General features: G+C 37.1%; 1 protein-coding gene across 2 annotated transcripts in view; it reads right to left on the bottom strand.

Moving 5' to 3' along the window:
• Window positions 1-2,644: 2,644 nt before the first annotated feature.
• The window catches only part of COL2A1 (collagen type II alpha 1 chain), a 55,552-nt gene continuing 34,735 nt past the window's right edge, over window positions 2,645-23,461 (bottom strand). For both annotated transcript variants that reach the window (XM_075591677.1, XM_075591678.1), the window contains 31 exons: window positions 23,082-23,135; window positions 22,263-22,361; window positions 21,656-21,709; window positions 20,431-20,529; window positions 19,945-19,998; window positions 19,272-19,325; window positions 18,667-18,720; window positions 18,325-18,378; window positions 17,930-17,974; window positions 17,465-17,563; window positions 17,193-17,300; window positions 16,378-16,431; window positions 15,651-15,704; window positions 14,980-15,033; window positions 14,396-14,449; window positions 13,896-14,003; window positions 13,108-13,161; window positions 12,670-12,723; window positions 12,028-12,189; window positions 11,528-11,635; window positions 11,102-11,209; window positions 10,267-10,320; window positions 9,854-9,961; window positions 8,966-9,019; window positions 8,038-8,145; window positions 6,335-6,388; window positions 6,125-6,232; window positions 5,599-5,887; window positions 5,013-5,200; window positions 4,486-4,728; window positions 2,645-4,203 (listed from right to left, as the gene is read on the bottom strand). In XM_075591677.1, the coding sequence (XP_075447792.1) occupies window positions 4,057-4,203; window positions 4,486-4,728; window positions 5,013-5,200; window positions 5,599-5,887; window positions 6,125-6,232; window positions 6,335-6,388; window positions 8,038-8,145; window positions 8,966-9,019; window positions 9,854-9,961; window positions 10,267-10,320; window positions 11,102-11,209; window positions 11,528-11,635; window positions 12,028-12,189; window positions 12,670-12,723; window positions 13,108-13,161; window positions 13,896-14,003; window positions 14,396-14,449; window positions 14,980-15,033; window positions 15,651-15,704; window positions 16,378-16,431; window positions 17,193-17,300; window positions 17,465-17,563; window positions 17,930-17,974; window positions 18,325-18,378; window positions 18,667-18,720; window positions 19,272-19,325; window positions 19,945-19,998; window positions 20,431-20,529; window positions 21,656-21,709; window positions 22,263-22,361; window positions 23,082-23,135 (2,937 nt within the window). In that variant the 3' untranslated portion in view covers window positions 2,645-4,056. The remainder of the gene's footprint in view (window positions 4,204-4,485; window positions 4,729-5,012; window positions 5,201-5,598; window positions 5,888-6,124; window positions 6,233-6,334; window positions 6,389-8,037; window positions 8,146-8,965; window positions 9,020-9,853; window positions 9,962-10,266; window positions 10,321-11,101; window positions 11,210-11,527; window positions 11,636-12,027; window positions 12,190-12,669; window positions 12,724-13,107; window positions 13,162-13,895; window positions 14,004-14,395; window positions 14,450-14,979; window positions 15,034-15,650; window positions 15,705-16,377; window positions 16,432-17,192; window positions 17,301-17,464; window positions 17,564-17,929; window positions 17,975-18,324; window positions 18,379-18,666; window positions 18,721-19,271; window positions 19,326-19,944; window positions 19,999-20,430; window positions 20,530-21,655; window positions 21,710-22,262; window positions 22,362-23,081; window positions 23,136-23,461) is intronic.

Raw genomic sequence — 23,461 nt, 5'->3', positions numbered from 1 at the left:
TATATTAGGTTGTTTGTGTTCAGTAAATATTCTTGTGTGTGTAATTACTGACTGTATTGGTCCCTGTGAGGGGCTATCCTGCTGCGCTTGAATCCCTCTCAGGTAACCAGGGAGGGTTGGGGGGGGGGGGGGTTAAGGGTGCTACACAGGCAGATATATTTCATGGCTACATGGTTACTTATAGGGCAGGGGTAGCCAACTCCAGTCCTCAAGAGCTACCAACAGGTCAGGTTTTCAGGTTATCTCTGCTTCAGCACAGGGGATTCAGTCAGTCTTTGACTGAGCCACTGATTGAGCTACCTGTGCTGAAGCAGGCATATCCTGAAAACCTGACCTGTTGGTAGCTCTTGAGGACTGGAATTGGCTACCCCTGCAATAGGGGAATAGAAAGAGAAACAGATGTACTGTAGCAGCCGATATTGCTCACACTGATGTGTTGTAGCGGGAAACACACAACATACCAGCAGGAGCAGACACCACTGTGTATGAATTAGCCACTTGCGAAAAAGGGGTGGGGCTAATGCATTATTGCACATAGTACAGTACGTTTGATTTAAAGCGATCCGTGAAATTGCATTACTGTAAAAATGGACACTGCTGGATAAGAATATTTTAGCAGTGGCTCCAGTTGTCAAATTACTGTACAAAATCTCATGAGACCTGGGATTTTTTTCGGGGGGTGGAAACATTAAATTTTTATGAAAATATTCTGATTTAATTTTGTTCAAAACATTACATATGAATGAAAAAGATCTTATGTCAAAGATAGAGACGTAACGAATGTTTAAAATGCTAAGAACAAGTGCTACTCACTCCATGTGAGTGAGGCTTGATCACCAGAGTGGGCAATCTTTGTAAAATGGATGCGGTTTATTCAGATTTCTCTATAATATATTGATGCCTTCGAAATGTTAATTTCACTTCACAAAGCAACTTGGGGAAATGAGCGAAGTATCAAATTAAGCTGCTTTCTGATCAGTCATAAGCCAGGTAAATAATAAACATATTTTGCCATGACTAAAGAATTAGGCCTGAACAGTTATACCACGATACAGTACAGTATATACAGTATATATTCTATCGTGTAATTCATAGGCCCAATGGGACTGATTTCACCCAGCTCACTTGGTGGATGGTTGCAACATTCTAAAATGTTACCTCAAAATCTGTATGTTTATGTATTCCCTTAGAGAGCTGCACAACATTAAATATGAGATACAGGTATTGGGACACGCTTACTTTCTGCCTTTTTTTAATTTCATTTGTGATGCTTTAACTATCAGGCTGAGTGATTCCTCTCTATTTTGAAACAGCGCAGATATGTCACCCTCCCTGTTCTTCTAATCTAAAAGTGATCAAATTATCCATTTGTTCAAATTAGTATTTTAATTTCTCAAATTACTAATTTCCATTTTTAACCTTTGTAATAATATTTTTTTTATTAATTAATTATTAACTATATTTGATGGTAGATGCCTAGAGACATAGGTTTTACCCTATAAATACCCCGTGTAATAGGGTAAAACCTACAAGTAACTCTCTAGGTATCTACCATCAACTATTGTTAATTATGAATGAATTAAACTGTATTTTAATGCTCTCACTGCTGGCAGGGTATTGATGGTAGTATATGGTGATGTGCTCGTCATGTGCTCTTTAATAATTAATTATTGCTCATTAATTATTGCTCCCCTTTTCCAAACTATTGGTAATTGAAATGAATCTGTACTAAGTATACACATTTGATGTTAAAACACTAATAGTACCACCAATTTGGGGGATTTATGTTTCTCACACGTTTCTTGCATTATTTTTTCCCTTAGTGTGCACCTTACTAGGTAATATTAAATTGGCTGAGCAAGTGTTTATCTTCTCGTTTGTCCTTTGTTATAATAACCACAAGTTCATACGATTGCATGAATATTGTCTGCACTACGTTACACAGTATGGATTGTAACGCTTCTACTAAATGTAAATGTTCAAAAACATTCTGCATTCTATGGTTTCCAATTGTTTGCTTATTGAATGTATACCACAGATCTGCTTTTCTAATTATGTCCTTAATATTCTGCCATTCTCACATGCCAACATTTTTGAGTCCACATTTGAGTGTCAATTGTCTTCATTCTTGAGTGTTCCTTACAGTAAGAATTGGGAGTTTGGGACAAAAAAAGGAAAAATTTCAAACTTTTTTTATTCTGGGAAATAATAACTAATTTCCTCTGAGCGAGACTCACTCCAAATAATTATGACAGGTTTTGTATTAGATGGTGACATGACAATGTGCGTCTCTAAGCCATAATTCTGCAGCTCTTGATGAATAATGAACAACCTGAAAGTTTAGGGTAGCCTTTTTTTAATAGGATTATCCGACGACGAGAGTGGGGTCTGAGTGGCGAGAATTAGACATCTTTAGACATATCGTACACATTGCTTTAATGCTCTGCATTTTCTCAGAGATTCTGAAGATTACTCTGTACGTAATTCTAATTGGTTTTCTTTTATCTCCAAGGGGATCAAGGAAAATAAAAAGCCTGGTGATTATTTTTTTTAATTAAAATTTTTATTTGTGTTGTTTCGTTTTGTCATAAAATATCCCAGATAAGATTAACATCATTCAACAAAGATTACATCATAGGATGGAATTTAATACAAATTAAAAAAATCAAACAAACGTGTTTTCTTTTTTTTTTTTATAGAAAAGCTTTCTATCTTTATTGCAAAAACTTAGAAGGGATTGGAAAATGAGAAAAGATACAGTAAGACAATTATTTAACAAGAAATATTAGTGTTGGTGTTGGGCAAATTTACTAGCCTACCATGCTGAAAATCAGTATTGCAAAATAATTAAAAGAAAATCTTTTTTACATATACAAAATAGTACATATCCTTGGTTCTAATCCGTTCTTTTCTTCTTCTTTTTTTTTACCCCCCCCCCCCCCCTCCGGCCAAAAATGTCTAACTGGTTGTCCTTCGAGACTTTGCAAAATAAAGGTCAGAGATTCTTAGAAGTTGGGAAAAAGGATTAGAGATGGATAATTCACATACGTAATTTGGGAAAACATCAGAAATACTTTTGAATGGCTATGACCTGAATTGTATACATCATCCACTTGCCTACTACAATACTGATTTTATTGAGACTCTAGCTGCTAAACTTTGGCATTGTCCAAGTTGTATCACAACAAACTTGCAACACTTATGTTACCGTTGTCTGTGCCACTGTTTCATCATTATGATCCTCAATCTATGATCTTTCTCTTAGCCTTCTATTAAAGTCAGAACCCAGAAGTATAAGATAAGCACCTGAACTTGGAATAATACCCTTGGTCATTCCATTACTCACAGCTTCTGTGACTGCTACTGTATGTTTAGTTCAGCTTCAAGATTTAGCTCGTGTCTTTATAGTTTTTAGTTAGTGTGAGGTAGCTTAAACCTGGGAAGTTCTAGATTTTGCCCTAAACTTTTTTTTTTTCATCTCAAATTGGAGAAAACATAGGGCAGGCAAACTGAGAATCCTGGAACTTTTTAAACTTTCTATCAATAATAATAATAAAAAAATAAAACAAAAAAAAAACAAAAGGTAAAAGAACAAAGCCCAGTTCAACTTGTACTTTCCAAAAAAAGTTTTTTTTATGTCAGTTGATGTTATAAAATACAAACTTGTTTTACAACAATAGCACCATTTCATTTAATTACACACACAGTACTCCCGCTGATATACACTGTGAGGGGGGGCGGGGTGGGGATTGTTTAAAACTGCACTTTGTACATCTGTTAGGGGGGGCCTTCAAACATGCCAATTAGTTTCCCACCTTCACGTGACCCACAGGTCTTACAGGAAGACAATAAATAAATAATACCATAATTTTATTTCGTAGTCTGCCCAGTTCTGGCCTTGCAATACAAAATAAAAAAGTCCAAAATGTAAGCGCGTGGATGAATGGAAATTTGGGGTCGGTTCAGCCATTCAGTGCAGAAGTCCTAAAAGTGATTGGAAAGTACTCAGGTCCTTAGGGTTTTTATTAATTTTTATTTTTTTAATTTGTTTGTTTTTTACAAGAAGCAGACTGGGCCAATGTCAACGCCAAATTCCTGATCAGCTCCACCAATATCCATAGGTGCAATGTCTACAATGGGCAGGCGAGATGTTTTCTGTGTTCTGTATTCAATAACTGTCTTGCCCCATTTGCCAGTGTGTTTCTAGGGGGGAAAAAAGACACAATTGTTAGCAAAAAATAGTACAATTCCAGTCAATAAATAACAGTTAAAAGTGTGCAAAATGTTTCCTTGTCATTTTAAAATCACCAACTTAACTCATGAAAAAGACCAAGATGGACATACACCATACTATCTCCCCAATACTCTACATTTCCATATGATAGTTCTCTTACTTTATCTATTGAATTATGTATTTGGAATATATTTCCAGTGCATAATACAGTTTATAGTATTTAAATTCTAATATGTTGCAGAATCTTTTACCTTGCAACCATCTTCCAAGGCATTGTATGTGAATCGGCTATTGCCCTCAGCTCTGATCTCGACATCATTGGATCCCTGGAGCAGAAGAGCTTTCTTCAGGTTGCCTGAAGCCTCGTCCATAAAAGCAATACTGTTCTTGCAGTGGTAGGTGACGTTCTGGGATGAGTCAGTGGATAGCAGACGCAGGAAGGTCATCTGAATGCTAGCAGTGTTAGGTGCTGAGCTGTCATCACCATAGCTGAACTATAAAAGCAAAGACAGATACATTGTAGGATCAAGGTAAGTCAAATAAATTACATACAAACTCTAATTACTGTATTTAGAGAAACATGTGTCATCATATTAAATAATATGAACCATTACAAATATTTAAATTTTAGAGGATATGTATATTTGGATTTAAGATTATACGTTTAGAGCAAATTTAAAACTAGGCATGCAGTATGCTCTTTTCCTTTACGCTAATAAAGAATTAAGCAGGTGAAAAATACAATACATTGAGGGCACATTAGAATCTAGACACTTACTTGGAAACCACCATTGATTGTCTCTCCAAACCAGATGTGTTTCCTGTCTTTGCTCTTGCTTGTCCACCAGTTCTTCTTGGGGATCTTGGCTGGGTTTGGATAGACACAGGTCTCTCCGGTTTCCATATTACAGAAGACCTTGATGGCATCTACAGTGCAGCCCTGGTTAGGATCAATCCAGAAGTCACCTGTAAGAGGAAGCAACAAATTACAGTTACAGTATGTTTAATTAAAACCAAATCTCTACTGGTGATCGCTAGCAGACTATACTCAACATCAAATGCTCTGGATGTAAAGATAAAACTTATTGCCAAGTTTTGTGTAACTTCTCCAATTGTCCGTTAAATGACTAGCAGGACACTATTCAGAAGGTGCTTTTCTCACCTTAAAAGTTAGAGATTCAATTATACTTTCACATGGCTTATGTTGATATTCAATAGGAAGTCTCACAATCTGCAAATCTCTGTTGCACCATACAAGAAAAAAATTCTACAGTATATCTACCACTATATACAGAATACAGTATATTAATAATGCATTATTAATGACTAAATCTGCTAGTGTGGCAATATAACTTTAAACATACCACTCTTCCAATCAGGGTGGCACAGTTTCAGGTCACGGCAAGTGCGCGCTGGATTCTTCCTTGTCCCATCTGGGCTACGAATGCTCTCAATCTGGTTGTTCAGGGATTTCAGAGTGGCATCAACCTCAACATCGTGCTGGCGGAGAGAGCTGGAAGCTTGGTCAGCACGCATGTAACGCATAGGATCGGGTCCTTTCTCCGGTTGCGATAGACCAGCGAATGCAGACATGTCAATGCCAGGGCCGGGAGGACCAGGAGGACCAGGTGGACCAGACTGACCAGGTGGACCCTATTTGAAGAGGCATAAACTATGTCAATTTTGTGTTGAAGATAATATTACACAAGTAATGTCTAATACTATGTATTCAAACTGTAATATGATTAAGCATTAGAGTTGAGCATATTAGACCTTCATGGCTTCCTTTTCCTACACTTTAGTCCGTATTGCATTTTTACATAATGCAAATTAGAAGATTAATTTTGCATAGTAAGAAGAACATGCAGCAAAATCCTTGTCTATACTTACAGCAGGGCCAGTTTCACCACCACGACCACGTGGACCAGGTGGACCAATTGGACCAGGTATACCATTCGAACCGTCTTTGCCAGAGGGACCAACAGGGCCAGGAGGACCCTATATAAGATAACAAGAGATAAGTTACACCACTGTCCCCAATATAAATAGATAACATATATCAATATTATAACATATAAATGTCATATCTCTATAACTTACTCGAGGACCAGCAGGACCAGCAGGACCAGAGGCACCTTGATCACCAGAAGTACCCTGTAAGAATAGAATAGATTTTATTATATTTAAATTCATGTTGTCCCATCATGTAACAGTCACTAAGCACGGAGGGTCCTAGTTTCAATGCTATTACCCTAATCTCTTCATGGAAAAACATTGGGGAATTAGGCTTTGACATTGTTATATTTACAATATAGAGTATGAGTGGCATATCTGGATACATTTGATCACATTTAAAGCAGCAGTTCAAGCTGCCGTTTGTTTTTTTTAAATTATTTTTTTGCCTTTATTATATGGATTAATAAAATCCACACAATGATAAGTAATTCGCTAAATTGCCAATCGATCGGTTGTCCTATGATCAATCGGCGAAAATTCAGCTCGGGTATTCACTAAATGGCTATCAGTGCAGCAGAAGTTAATGTGACCAGGCAGTCACTAGATACAATTGATGCACTGCTAGAGAGAGCTAGGGCAGTGCTCAAAAAGGGGTGTGCCAGAGCCTGTTTTAGAAGAGGAAGGGGATATGACTTTGTAAATGGTTGCTATAGAAACCAAAAATGCTGGTTACATTATAATACATTAAAAATGTCATTCACAGTTGTTGTTTTTTTTAAGTATTTTCTAATAGTACAGAATTGATTTATTAAATAAAAACACACATCTAGGATATTGCTTTGTCTGCAGCTTTAAAAATCATATGTGTTGTTCCAATGACCTTTTTGTGTCAATTTTATTATTGAATTAGATACTTCTTCATTTTCTTATGAAGCATATTGAAACATTACTCAGTCTCGTGGATATTCGTAGGGTAACAGCGCAGTCTCTCCACTTAGTTGCAGATTACAAGTAGACAATGAAACTACAGGAGATTATATTTGTTTCTACAATGATCAAGGGAGTGTAAATAAAATGTTACAGATTCTTTACTTTATCATGAATATACAATAATGGTGTGCTAATTCTATGGTAGATCAAAATGGAAAAAAGCTGTGTGGTGCACCAAAAACTCTGATGGAGTACCCCTATGGTTCCTTAATTGTAATAAATACCCCTTCAAAATGACATCACAAATGCACAATTGTTCGAATTAGCTGGTAGAGATCCCATTGGCACTGTAGTAGGGAATCAACACACTCTAGTATCCAGACATATAAGCATCAATGTGGGTGAGGAGTGAGTGGTGTATGAAAATAGATACCAATGACTCACGTTTGATTGCAGCCTCCTGATAAGTAAATACCTTTGTCCTGAGGTAGAGTTGTGCCTCCGTTGTCACAGCATACGTTGAAGAGGAGAAAAAGAAAATTGAGCACTACTACCAAGCAGATAAATGAGTCAGACAGAGAGCGTACCCATGAAGAAAAAATATAAAATTTAATGGAACATTAAAAAAGCAGCATATATGGGCAAAAACCCACACCTATGCGTTTCGAGCAAGGTGAATATCAAAACGCGTAGGTGTGGGGTTTTGCCCAAATACGCTACTTTTTAAATGTTCCATTAAATTTTATATTTTTTCTTCATGGGTATGCTCTCTGCCTAACTCATTTATCTGCTTGGAAGTAGTGCTCAGTTTTCTTTTTCTCCTCTTCAACGTATGGTAGATCAAGAAAATGCAAGGAATCAAGGACCAAATGTACATACATTCACACTTTATGGAGCTTCTTTTTTGTAATACTTACAGGAGGTCCAGGCAGACCCTGAAGACCAGTGAAACCTCGGTGACCTTTCTGACCTCTCTCTCCAGCTTCACCAGCCTCACCCTTATCACCACGGGGTCCTTGAGGGCCCTACAAAGATGGAATAAAAATGTGTTAAAAGTACAGTGCAAGTTGCCCACAAAATTATTGAAAAGCAAAATCATTGCCTAGAAGAATGTTAATGTTAATAATATTTTATACATGGGAGAGCTATGGCGTGATGTAGAAATCTCTTCTACTAGATCAGTGTTTTTCAACCAGGGTTGCCAGGAACCCTTTGTGTTCCCTGGGCAGGTTCCATGTAATTTTCACGTCATTTTAAAATTGTACCAAATACAGTAGAATTTAAAATGCATCTGATCCCAGACTTTTTTTTAGAGAGGTTAGGGTTCCTCAGAATTTCACATAGGGGTTCTTAACCAAAAAAAAGGTTGAAAACCCCTGTACTAGATATAGGTGAACATTTGGGAGAATTTGTTTTATGAACTTTGTTTGAAGGCAAAAACGTACAGTGAACTTATTTTAACAGTCACCATACGTTATGTTTTTAACATTTTGTAATTATATTAGCTTTCACCATTTGGGGGAGTTTCACTAAGAATATATCAAAACCTAGCAAGGTCAATGCAAACAGCACCACATTTGGTGAAATCCTATAGTACTATGGAAAATGGCGCTTCTGGACACAATTATAAACCTTTGCCAATTAGAAACTTTTTTGTAATACGCCAAGGTTTTTACCAGTTTCTTACATATATATTTTGCCCTTATTTGCGCAATATGCTCAAAAACAGACTTTTGCATATTTACTACGGCTAATGAGTTATTGTGCTATAGTATTGCTAGAACTTACAGAAGTTGAGAAAATATCAGAAAAAATATAGAGAAAATAAAGAGACCATATACTTACAGGCATACCACGAGCACCGGCCGGGCCAGAGGGACCCAGAGGACCTTGGGGACCCTAATAAAGAGAAACATATCAAAGTATTACCTTTTGGCAAATAACTATTTTGAGAAAATGTTCCACTACTACTGCAGAGTGAGTAGTTTGCCCTGGTTAGCAAACTTATTAACTTGCTCTTTGACTAGGGGGCTTATTTTAATCCCCGTGCTACAGTAGGAAGGATCTTCCCATCTGTATATTTAATGTAATTTGTATGTCATTAAGAACCACTCCCTCCCCCAATGTAGTATGTTGTAGTGTATGAAACTACAAATAAAAATGATAGTGATTGTATTGGTGAATTACATTTAACAAACACTAGAAAACTTCCTATCAGATTTCCATTCTTTTGCTGTTAGCACCTCCTGTTGTGTCATTTTAGCTCTCTCTGAAACCGAGAAGAAGAGAAAGGAATCCTGGCCAAAAATACATTCTAAGCTAAAATAATCATATGGAAGAGAAGGCTATTACAAGTACTGCACTATATTTCCCCCCCTAATGTTAAATTCTACTGGCTACTAGTAGAGGCTTGGACCGGTATCATGGAGTTGCTATTTCCTGTACCAGAATCCCTTGCTTGCCTGATCCCCATTGTTTATTGGCTCGCTATTGATAAATCTGATTCACTCTGCCATGCTGTTCTATTCCAGGCAGCAGGGATTTTCAGATGGACTTTTTTCCCACTTAAAAAAGCTCAAAAAACGTTTAGGAGGAGCCTGCAAGAATGCAGTGGCATGACCTCTCAGGGTAAGGAACACCAAGAAGATTAGTAATAATAATAATTATTATATTATTAGAGTAAATGAGATTGTACTTTTAACATGCTTTGCAGAAAGGATGACCAATACTTACAGATTCACCTCTGTCTCCCTGTTTTCCAGTTGGGCCAACAGGGCCAGGAGAACCTGGGGAACCTGGAGCACCAGGAGAACCAACAGGACCAGTCTCACCGCGGTCACCCTGTAGGGCCAGAGAAAATGGTTAAGTTCCTTAATCAGTTTTAGGGAAACTATTGCCAGTGATTGTGTAATCAGCAATAGGTGCTCAGCTGAACAACTATGGTCACATATGGTAATTGCTAGATAATAAAGATTGATATCAAAGGTTTTATATCAATTGCTATTGCCAGTAGGAAAAATGTCTAATACAGAGAGGATGGTATTGTAGCAAAGCTATATCAAAGCTTATTCTCCAAGAGTTTAAAAGGGAATATAGTGTGACATAGTTTTTGAGTTTTTACCCAAAAAATTTTTTGACTATCTTACCTTGGCACCAGCAGAACCATCACGACCAGGAGGACCATCAGAACCAGGGTTACCCTAAAACAAAAGTTTGGAAAAGTTATTGGCACTTGTTTAAGCCATGTGCTGTGATTATTAATTTGTATTATATACTTAGTAACGTTTAAAGTGTTCATTAACTAAATAGTAGTTCTAGAAACATCATAGTAACGTCATGGGTGACAGTGAGTAGCTTACAAATGCCTTGGGACTTATCTATCAAAATTTCCTGACTGAACATTTGGGCCAGAACAGGGGTACAAAAACTGCACCTAAATGTATCAAAGGATATAAATCAAATGCTTTTAGTTATATTGATTATACGGGAAGGGGACAGCGAGGCTCTGATAAATATATCCCATTGTGGTCAAGTTGTTTATGCCCTACCTATACAAAATACTGTGGTCCAAACATGAAAAAGTAAAAGGCAAATGTATGTACAGTAGTTGCGCTATTTATGTTTGCTTCCAGAACTTCAGGTTACCTGCAGTTTATATAAGATCTCCACATTGCAATTCAGTACATACGAATAGTAACTTTAAGGAAGAATTAAGATAAAGTATCAAAAACCCAGTTGATCTTGATATGCATAATTAAAACTGCTCGGATTTGGGGGTACCATCATTTTATAGAAATTTGTCAGGGAAATTGCACGGAATGATTGTAGAAATATTCTCTCCAAAAGCTGAACCCTAGAAGAGTAATGTCTGTTATTGGAATGATATTCTTTTGAGTGGGCCTGTCATTCAGTTTTTTTGAAAGGTCGTATTTGTTGTTATGTTGATGCTGCTTTACCAGCTTTATAGAATTATTCTCTTACTTCACGGCCAGCATCTCCAGAAGGTCCAGTCAAACCAGGTGGACCAACAGGGCCAGGGGGACCACGGTCGCCAGAAGATCCAGGGCCTCCTTGTTTGCCAGGCTCACCCTAAGGAAACATATAAGGAAGGTTAGGAATTGAAAAACTAATGATTTAGGTAAATAATCTTTCCTTTGCATGGGAATACCTATAAAATGATTAGTAACATTGCACATATAATCGCACTTGACATGCTAAGTTATTCGTATTCTTTCTAGGAACAATTCTGATATCATATACAATAAAGACTTATAATTGTGTCTTGCTCATAAAGGGTGTATTGCAGGTTATATTTTGATATAATTTTAACACGGGAAGCTCAAACATATGATCCTCTTTTCAAGTAATGCAATAATACTGTATATATTTGGAGGAAATCATACTTACAGATGGACCAGGAAGCCCAGGGAAACCTCTCTCACCACGCTGACCAGGCAGACCAACAATACCACGCTGTCCACCCAAACCTTGTGGACCTGAGGGACCATCTGGACCCTAAGGAAAAAGATGTAGGGATTAGTAAAATAAGTCATGCTTACAGCAGATCTACAACAGAGAAGTACACAAATAGTACTATTGGCCACTGCTGCTGCTTCTATAGATGCAATACGTTTCTTAAAGTCCACAGACTAAGGTAACCTTTCTTATTGGAGGGAAGAAAGAACTTGCTTTGTGTGTTTTGTGCCTTACAGTAAAAATAGGATAATTATTTCAAAGACTGCTTTGACTGAATGACATACATTAAGGGTCTTTTAGTCATCAGTTGGACTGCAACTAGACCCTTTGGAAACGTATTGTTTTTGCAAGGCTGACTGTTGCAGTGCTGGGAATCATTTACCTCCCGTGTGAACTATAAAAGCTACAATGTTGTTTAAAGAACCACTTACAGCGGGACCATCTTCACCAGATTCTCCCTTCTCGCCAGCAGGACCAGCAGAACCTTGGAGACCAGGGTCACCAGCACGGCCAGGAGGACCACCGTCACCACGAACACCCTTGGGTCCATCCTTACCAGCAGATCCAGGAGGTCCAGCAGCTCCAGGGTTACCCTACAGAAAACAAAATGATACTCCAAATCCCATACCACCATTGCAACAAATGTCCCGCGTCACATCCCTCTTATTGGATCTACCATCACTATAACATATTGAACTAGACATTTGCTGAAAGCACAGTAAGTGCATACAAAATCCCACGCTGCATGCACAAAAGTTCCCTTTTCTTCTACATTATAATTTTTTTTAGGGATTCAGTAGGTGCTCCACATGCAATATGAATTCTAAAGCTGTTATTGTATAGCTAATCAGCAGATTACCCCCACAGTACCTGATATTCCATGTTTTTTAAATGTGGTCTACAACATTCCATTCTTAGGCTGCAAACTTACAATTTACTATATTATGTGTATCTTTCCTCTTAATGTGCCGTATACATACAATAATAAATATAATATTCTTATGAAATCAGGGATACATTGCAACTGTGCACACAATGGCTGCATCATATAAAGAAAATACGTTGTCACTTACATTGGGACCAGGAGGGCCAACTCTGCCAGCAGCACCAGGGAATCCAGTGGCACCCTATGTAGAAGAATACATATTTAGAATTATGCCATTAAATAAGAATCCTAGCATGTAATAAGCATCTGTTTTGGTGTGAAAACACGTGTCTTATTCTTGGTACCTTGTACACATTTATTGAAAGAAATTGTTTTTGTCAACCTAAGGCAAGCTTTCGGTGACTATGCTGCATGTTCATTATTAAGTGAGGCTTGTTCTTCTGCACAAATCTCTTATAACTTTAATAAGTTGTAGGGGCATCACACATGTCAGAAAGACTAATTGAAATGAAGGGAGGTACCTGTAGACAAGCGTGCACTTGGGGAGAGAAAATACCTGTCCCTTAATTCCATTCTAATACTTTACATAGAGTTAGGATGGCTAGAAGGGTAACTTCATACTTACAGATGGACCCTGGGCACCACGAGCACCTTTAGGACCATTAACACCAGTTGGGCCCTGAATGGATAAGGAAGATAAACAAATAAAACGTTTGCACATTAAATGTGTTGTGAACTTGTACATATTTGTACATTAAATGTAGAAGATGTATGTTCTTCTGTTCTGCCTTTGGATATTCTATCATATTTATTGACTGTGTTGCAAATGTGTGCATATATGTATTACTCTGATTACTGTTGCCCATAGAAGAGACAATGCATTATATGTTGGAGTAATACTCATACTGTATATGCTGTCGTTAGCCCTAAAGTAACCCTGTTTAGGCTAACACGAAGCATGAGTTTTTGAAACTTCATAGGTCTTTTCTTCAAATGTGACATAGTCCCAAGTTGACTAAGCGGTCATATGCCACCAAACATTTTCTGGCATTGGAAAACACCTTGGGGCATAAGGTGTTGTATGGAATATCACTAATTAGTAAATAGGGCCCTAAATATTTTTTGGGGGAATATACATTAAGCTTTATTCAGTTATTGGCCTAACTACCATTTCCCTAGTTTCACACCAACAAGTTTAAACTAAGGCAGGTATTATAACAAATTGCACTAGCTTCTACACTTCTAAGGTAGAATTTCTATATTATACAAAGCAGACTTTTGCACTCTAATTGTCCAAAAAAAAACATTCAAGTCAATATTCAGACAATCAAGAATTAACCTGTAAGAGACAAGTTTGTGGTTTTTATCTATGTGTAGTATTATCACTGTATATTTCAGAGACTTTGGACCAACCTGTGGGCCAGGAGCACCAGATGGACCTTGAGGACCAGGAGCGCCAGCATCACCCTTCTGACCAGACTCGCCCAGCTCACCCTTAATACCAGGTTGACCATCAGCACCCTGCAACAAAAACAAGGAAATATCTCAGGTTTAGTGAAGATCCAACTTCAAGCAGCAGAGATCACACAGCAAATAGATGTTGAATCTCAGAATGATTTGCTGAATCTGCGGAATGATTTTAGAGTTATAGCAATATGTAAGAAATGTGTACCATGGTCTTTTAATTTCCTACACATCCTGCCACCAGGTATTTTGTTGCATAAACACCAAAATTCTAATACTAAGACCCTGTAGCAATGGGTCTATGTACTTGATTGTTTTTATATGACGTTTTATATGACTGGAAGCTTCTTAAGACTGGTATTCATTGACAAAGTGTTCTTCTGTTTTGTAAAGCACGACAATTTAAAGATAATTGATGTATATAATAAATATTAGATATTTTTACTCACAGGAGGACCAGCAAAACCAGCAGGACCAGGAGGGCCGGTCTCACCACGATCACCCTGTAATAGAAAGAAAGTCGTTATCACTAAAGTTCGTGAGTTACATCAGATCAATCATATAATCAGTTGTAAGATTATACCATGTTACAGTACGTTATTCTTTATCGGGAAAGCTTCATTATGAATTAAAGAGATCTCAATTCTAACGAGAAGCCAGAGTAATTTAAATTTGTTATACTGATCAGCTAAAGGTATACCATTACATTTTGTAAGACTTTGGGATACATCAATTCATAGAACAGACACTGTTATAATTCAAAAAGTGCGTCAAACATTAGTACGCGTTCCAAAAAAGAATTCTGACTCCCAAAGAGTTTTTGATGTAAGAGTAGGGCACTGAATTTAAGCAGTAAATAGAGTGTGTTAAGTACAATAATACTTTACTGAGGACTGTTATACTGTATATGTGTGGAGAAGTCTTAAAGATCAATGTGAATAGAAACAAAAAATATGGAGACAATAGCAAGAGATATAAAAATACATGGCAGATAAGGTCATGTAAATATAAAACCCAATGTTAAGGAACTTACAGGAGCACCACGGGTACCACCAATACCAGATGGACCAGGAGGACCAGATTCACCCTAAAAGATAAAACATGGTAAGATATAACCCCAATCAATCCACTAAGCCTCCCATTGTCTACATAAGCATACAGTATGCCATTGATTTTATGGCGCTTGCTTCCTGCCTTATAAACTTGCTGCTCTACTTTCAGTAAACATGTTTAAATTGTACACAGCATCTCTAATTGGTACAATGAGTCCTTGTTCTCAGAGATACTGATTACAGATCTACAGGTATACTTAGAGATCTACTTTATCATAATAACTCACAACTTTCCATTTCTGTACCTGACACATACAGTACTGTATAGCTGACTAAACTGACTTTCAGACATATCTAAATGCATGTCTAATTTACAGGCTTTCTAACTATCATCATAGATCATATTGTTGGGACAGAAAATGACTACTTCATATTTCTGTTGTGAATTAAATGGTAAAAGTATTTTTGATGCGGCCAAGGAAATATAAATTATGCCTGAACAGCTTTGGTGAAGAGGGCAGTAAATCAAACCAATAATTTGCAAATCATTATAATATTATCTGGAAGTGACGAAACGACATTTTGATTATATATTCTACACATATCAGAACTCCAACTGAATGACATTTTAAGAAAAAAAGGCAATTCTTACCTTCTCGCCATTAGGACCAGATGGACCATGAGGGCCGATTGGACCAGTCAAACCCTACAAAAAAAAATTATCAACAAATTAAGACATATTTCTCATCTGCAGGTTCTGAAACAACTACATCTATACTGTACATCTACACGGTCTAACCTTTAAGTGTGTAAATACTCCCTTCATTGTCTTTGCCACATCTAGATGGCCACAATGCAAAATGTATATCTACAAAACTCTGGAAAAACTTATTCTATTTCATCAAATATCCAATACGATATTGTAAAAATTATCAGTTCAATTTTAATTAAGTTCACAATGCTAACAGTCACTATTGAGCTCATCTTTAATCTACTGCTATGTTACTTCTTTGGACTTCAATATCAGATGCCACACTTGGCATGCAGTCAGAGTCGGACATAGATTAGGCACGATAATCACACATCTCCCAATTATATACAATTAACTAATTGTACTGTTTATCTTTATTACAACACAACTTTTTTGCTTGAAAAAAACTGGTAAATAATTTAGAGTTTTTCACATGTTCACATCATTTTTTTTTTGTAAGTTTTCCATTTTTGACCCTGAAAATCAACACCTTTTCAGTGTCAAGCCATGGATATAATCTGGGCTCAGGTTTCACAGCAGATACAGTATTACTAAGGGACAGACTAGATGAGCCAAGTGGTTCCTCTCCTTGTATGTGTCTCTGTTTCTATGATGTCATTATACTTACTCTTGCGCCATCTTTGCCAGCGGCACCTTCTGGGCCTTTCTCACCAGAGTCACCCTGTGTGAAAAGAATAGTACACAAAATGAGTAAAATTAAAAATCTGAATAAAAAAGGAAGAAAATGTATCTGTATACAATAGCCTTACATCCTTCAATAGTCAAGTGGATTGTGTAAGATTAAGAACGCTAACACATCTGCATAAATAGCAAATTATTTGTAGTCTCTACATTCAATATATACTAAAAAATGTAACACTGCCATTGTGATTGTACTGAAATTAATCAATTAATGTTGCAAAGGTTAAGCCGAAAATATAAGCATTTTCAGGATTATTTTTTTTTTTAAACAAATGTACATTTGTACAAGTGCTACAAAAAGATACCAAATATAAATAATGTGTATGACAACATAAAAATTCAGTTTCTAATGAACCAAATGAATATGGTTAATTTCTAAACAAAAAACATAAAATGCATTAAGGCAATACAAGGATTAAAATCACGCTGTGGCAGTCATCTACTTTATATATAGAGCTTTATTTATATAATGTTTATTTTATTGATGTCCCAATACAGTACATTTGACACAAAGCGTCATGTTCTGTATGTGAGCCCTTTCATTTCTTTGTTTTGGCCTTAAAAACGATATGAAATATTTTGATATTACTTTGAGTTATGAAGCAGCCTACTATCATTCCTTTTTAATCTAATGTCTTGTCCGTTATGCTGCTCAGTAATATTCACAACCTAAGATCTTGATCGTATCAACTACTGTACATTCAAAGTACTGTATATGAAGTATGAAATCTGTTCACTTACTCTGTCACCTTTAGCTCCAGAAATACCACCTGTACCTCTCTCACCAGGCATACCTTGAAGACCAGGAGGACCCTGGGCACCATTGGGACCAGATGGGCCACCAGCACCCTAAAGAAAACAGAAATGATGTGTGATCACCCTATAATGATATGTATTTACAGACATTAGCTCTCACAGATCACAGATAAATTACTCGCCTTTTATGACAGTTCGTTAAGAGATTATAAAGATCAATACATTTCTTATGAAAACATGGTTCAACTTGATCTTACCTTGGGACCATCAGTACCAGGAGTACCGGGAATACCACGAGGACCCTGGAGACCCTGAGGACCTGAAGAACCACGTTCACCTGGGAATCCACGTTCACCCTGCCAGATAATGACACCATTGGTTATTGTGTTGCTAGGGTGATTGGGTGAATGCAGAAGCGAGAATAGTATCAGTGCCGTAGTAGTGTTTATTGGGAAAGGTAGATTACATGGCATATCAGGGATTATATAACTATTTCACACACACTGGTGGTAATATGAAGGTGAGTGAATACATGTATACACTATTCAACCATATATGCATTGTAAATGTTTGCAGATATATAGGGGGAGGGACGAGGTTGTAGTTTTGTGTTAACTATGCTTGCCACACTCTTTCCGGTAGCCTTTGTGTACATGTAATAATGGGAAAAGATGGATCCTATTTCTTCAAAGTCAGACAAAAACATTATGTTTTTTACTTACTCTTGGTCCAACAAGACCTGCGGCGCCAGCTTCTCCGGGAACACCCTGCGGGGATTGAAAATATTGGAAATGTAAGGTTATCATACACTCTAAATATTTTACAATTATGGTAATACATTTGGTTAACTAGTTAGGCAATGGTGCCGCTATGTGTTAAAACCTTTTGGGCTACCATATTGAGAATAAACATAGTTACACAGTAGATGAGTTTGAAAACAGACATACAGGACTTTATGTCCATCACATTCAACCTATGCTAAAATTAGACAGATACAAGAGACTCTAACATTAGGAGCACATACTATATAACTTTACTTCTCTGAGCAATACATTTATCTATCATGCATCACACATGCATCCTGTAGGAAGTTAAAAAATATATATACTTCACTCACCATATCACCTGGTTTGCCACCTTCACCTGGAGGACCTGGGGGGCCAGGGAGTCCCTAAAAGAATTACAAATACAGTTTTAATTAGGCAGCATTGATTATTAATGATTGTGGTAAATGAACGCACGGCAGTTCAGTGCAAATGGTCTGAGATCCAGAAATAATTTTCACTGACAATAGATATACTGGAACTAGTAGTATTCATTAAGTTATATATTGAATTACATGTATCAATGTGAGAATCATTTTTACTGTCCCATTTGTTTATAAAGCTACACAGGCTTTTTTTTAACGCTGTTCTCACAGTTTTAATGCCAGCCTCAAGCAAATTCGGCTTTCACATACCTGGAAGCCAGATGGACCAGGAGGACCATGTTCGCCTCTCTCACCAGCAGGTCCCTGGAAAAAGAACATTGTCATTAATTTGACTTGAAGACCACAGTATGAAATTCAATGTGTGTATCAGCCATATGCCAATGGTGCTATTTGCTATCAGCTGATATTACAGTATATATAGTAACCAACATCTAAATGGAGTTAAAGGCTAGGGAGACAATAATATGATTTTTTTATTGTAATATCTATACCTTTTTGCAGGAGGGGTGAGTGTTAGAAAAACACTACACTCGGTTAAAGCTTCAGTTGCACTTGAGAGTATTTTTGAGAAGGGAAAATGTAAAACTGATCCATTTTAGGTAACAGGGAGAAATAATTTACACGGTGGATCTTGTGGCAGTGGTCTTGTTGACAAACTGCTCCAATGTGGTATATCTTCCTGTGTGGAACCTCCAACGTTACACAGTATGCTCAGCTCATAGGGTCTTCTGAACTGCTGTGGTGCAATCTTCTGATTTGGTGTTTATTTGTGCCAAATGGAACCTTTTGATGTCATGGGCACTATATGTCAACATACAGTATAACAAAATAAGTGGAAAACATGTGTTACTTACAGCTGGGCCAGATGGACCTTGAGCACCAGTTTCACCATCTTTACCAGGAAGACCCTGAGGTAGAGAATAAAAAAATTAGTATTGGTCAAGCTGCTATAAAAAGAACAGTCTTCACAGCACCCTCTAGGATTAATGCTTGCAAACTAACCACTATATTAACAATAACATACAGTATATGATACAATAACAATAGTCTGTTGGTTATACAAATTTTAACATTTGTGGGCGGCAAGTACTGTGTGAATCCATCCTCTGTTTTAAATATTAGAAATGTGTTAGCCAAGTGTATTACAACTGCAGATCGTAGAAGACTTTACACCAGGCATGACAGAGTTTTCTAATACTAATGATGTTGGAAAGATAAACAGAATTTGGCCCATCTCTTTATAATATGTGCACTGGGTAACTCCTCCTTAACTCCTATTGTCCTTCCTCAAATCGCAAGCTAATACATATGGGGCAGAATGGCAGACTCAAAATGCATCATTGAGCAATACTTTTATGGCAAAATGTGCATCTCTTCATAGACAGCTAACGTTGTTTTGTGATTAGAAATTAGATATTTCTAAGAGTTTTTTAAGTTACGTTGCTAATGATTTTCCTAGGTGTGAATAAGCGAGAGAACATGCCAATAGCAGCCAAACGCTTACGTGACAAAGTGAAATTAACTTACTCTCAGGCCAGGAGCACCAAACAATCCTTTCTCGCCAGGTTTTCCAGCTTCACCCTGAGGGAGAAACAACCATACAAATATCAGTGAAAAGCTCAAGAATTTACATTACAAGTGCTAAATAATGTATGCACTTTACCAGCTATCCTACTGTTATTTCAGAAATTACATTCTGTTACAGTGCACATTTTACTGGGTATCAATTTTAATTGCAATGAGGGGCACACTACTTTAATTCAATAACTCTACATCACTATCACCACATTATCTTTAGAAACCCACCCACTACACTAATAAAGTGTTCAGTTAAACATTATTCTACTTTACAGGACCCTTTCATAGCAAACAGCTTAGTTAAATGTACCTGTAATTCCTGTTATTACCATTAGGTCCATATGTATATGGGGATTAATGATTACTGACAAAATAGTTTCTGTGCTTTATACATGTTACCCTGCCGTAACCTAAGTAGACACTGCAGTTGCTTACATTGGCACCCTTAGGTCCTGGGAAACCCATGACACCAGGTTGACCACGGGCACCTTGAGGGCCAGGAGGTCCAGGACGACCATCTTCACCAGCAGCACCCTGTAATCAATGAAAACATAGTCATCAGCAACTCCCTCCACACTATATTGAACAGTTTTTTTTATAGCTCACAAATTACTCATTTTAAATGTACAACAGAATGTCCATTAACCTTATGCTGATCAATTAAGTTTTGACCTCTCCTCTATTCGGACTAACCACTTTCAAAAATAAAAAATGTTACTGATGGCAAAGATGTATGATTTTGGGTTAGTGGAGTCCTGGCAATCAGGCTTTTAATTTTTAGAGCTGGATAACATTTCTGCATACTCTGCACACATTATAATGAGGCAGCATGGATACTGCATAGTACAATGGGGACAGGTAATCTATAAAAGAAGACATTCTAAAGGAATGGGAATTGGGTACTGGTGAAAGAGGAGTGTAGGGAAGTCCTATATACAATACAAAAAAAGTTTAAGAATGGTCTAGATTCTTGCCACTGCCCTTTGGGCCAGCAACACAAATGATCATATCATCACACTCAAGTAGGGAGGCAATACACTCTTAGACTTTCATAGAAAATGCAGAGAGATTGTACCATCTCCTGTTTACTAGTCTTTGTACTAATTATCAATCCTATTATTTATTTTCTAAATGGATTTAAAATCACATAAATACTTAAAAAGGAAACTTTATTAGAAAAAAAGCTCCACCTTATTTATGGCCTTCTGTGTGTTCTAGGTTTCACTTTGACAGAATTCACATCTGTCATACTCTAAAACCAAAGAGACTAGACAAAACCAAATACAAATATAAAATCTGGTAATGTTCTAATTGTGTAACAACCATTTCCACATGGACATGAATCTCAAATGTGGGTCAAATGTAACAACATAAAAGATGAGAATATAGTGCAAGATGGGGCCAGTTGAATGTTGACTAGATTCTGATTTTGAAACGTAAGATATAGTATAGGCCTCTGCCTCCACTGCACTTACAGTTTCATGTCATTAAGTGCAGCCTGTTATGTAGCCTACTTATATGGGGTCCTATATTCTCTGGTAACCATCATATTTCTCTGTTGCTTTATCATAATCAGGTGATACAATTTCGTAGTCACTATTGCTTTGAGAAAACAAGCTTATAACCTCGCTGAGAAGCAGGATAAAAGCGTTCAACTTACAGTGGGACCAACTTTTCCTTGAGCACCAGCATCACCAGGGCGACCAGTAAGACCCTAGAGAGAGTAAAATAATTGATTAATAAGATTAACCGAAAGGCAGTGTCCTTACAGTAGTCCTCAAGGCCAAGTCTTAATACACCCTAATGTCCTTTCAAATCAATAGACTTTAAGGTTCTCTTCTAGGCCTTGGACCTTTTAGTAAACTTGTGCCTAACTGTTCTATGGACCAATTTTCTCTCAGAAATTGTCTAAAGTATTTTATTATGGGAATTCTAGAATAAGATACCACTTTTGGGGCTGAAAATAATGTACAGATTTATACAATTAACGTAGAAACTATTTGGTATATAAGACCTTGCAGCTTATTCTATATCCGGCAAAGCGGCTGATCTAGCCTTTTTTGACAAAATTCTCCATGGTCTAAAATAGGGAATTTCAGCCAAAAATGGCCTGGTCAGGCTCTTCGGCCTACTGGGGGTATAATACTTATGCTACTAGAATTAGTTCTATAACTCAACCAAAGTACATTAGCTTGTCTCGCAGTCTGAATAATCTAATAATTGGTGTGGATGTTGTATTGGGTTGATACATTATTTGTTCCACTTACTCTAGCACCAGGAAGTCCTGGCTCACCAGGGCGACCGGGATCACCATTAGCACCCTTTGGACCGCCAAGCCCTGCAACACCACGTTCACCAGGAGCACCCTGTAAGAAGGAGGAAGGACATCTAATTGTAACATCCTCGTAGATAAAACATCAGTGAGTAGTTACATAAGAAAGTATCAACACCACTGCACCTAAAATCAGCGATCAGTTCGGCTACATACTGTATTACGTGGTTACAGGGTCTAAGGAATCTAATTTTAATGCAGTGATTTCACTAAGATAATTCTGAAAGTAACAAAGTAATAACATCCCACTTCCTGCTAAAGTTACATGCAGCACAGATATTAAAGAGTATTACATGATTTGAAACCTAGCATGGACTGATAAGATTGTAATATACAGTCGCATTCAAAGTAAAAGGTACCTTGTTCCACTGTCACTGAATCAACCTAACGTGTTAAAAATAGTACCAGATTTTTGAAAGGAAAGGAATCTCATTGAAAACAAATGGAGATTTTCCTTTGATAAATCTGGTGCAATTCTCCTGCACGGGTTTTGCTCCAATTCAGATTAAAAAAATAAAAACAGTGTTGGGGAAGGGCAAGAAGAGATTAAAGTTTTTTTTTTTTAAACTACAAAAAATGGCAATTACATTGGATTGCTACTTTAATGCGCAGCAAGGTTAAAACCTATCATGTCTTAAAATACTGTGCACAATCTTCTTTAGGGCAGAAATCCTACTGGATAATGAAATGAGAAGTAATTTTCCACGGTAGAATTCTAAAGCAAAAGGGAAAACAAGCTATATGAGTCACTCACCTTGGGACCAGCAAGACCATCTTGACCAGGGAAACCACGGTTACCAGGAGCACCCTACGTAAGAAAGAAGACAGAGAGAAAAAACATTACATGCAGTAGGTGGTATACTATTGGGGACACCAATCTAAGTTGATGACCAGATATTTAAATACAGGTCTATCATTAAACGGATTGCAGTAAGAAGGCCAAGCAATAAAACCCAGGACCGTGTCTATAATTAAAAAAGTATATAATATAAAGCCACTTTCTTATCATTTATAGCTTTATTATAGCTATATAGCTGTAGCTTTTTAATTTCTTATTTTGCCTAACTTTAGATGCACTGTTATAAGTATACAGTACCAGTAGAGAAAGATGTGCTAAAAGTTCACACAACTTAG

The sequence above is a fragment of the Ascaphus truei genome, chromosome 3 (genome assembly GCF_040206685.1).
Source record: "Ascaphus truei isolate aAscTru1 chromosome 3, aAscTru1.hap1, whole genome shotgun sequence".
NCBI classification, from domain to species: Eukaryota; Metazoa; Chordata; class Amphibia; order Anura; family Ascaphidae; genus Ascaphus; species Ascaphus truei.
This window is presented reverse-complemented; position numbering and strand designations above follow the sequence as displayed.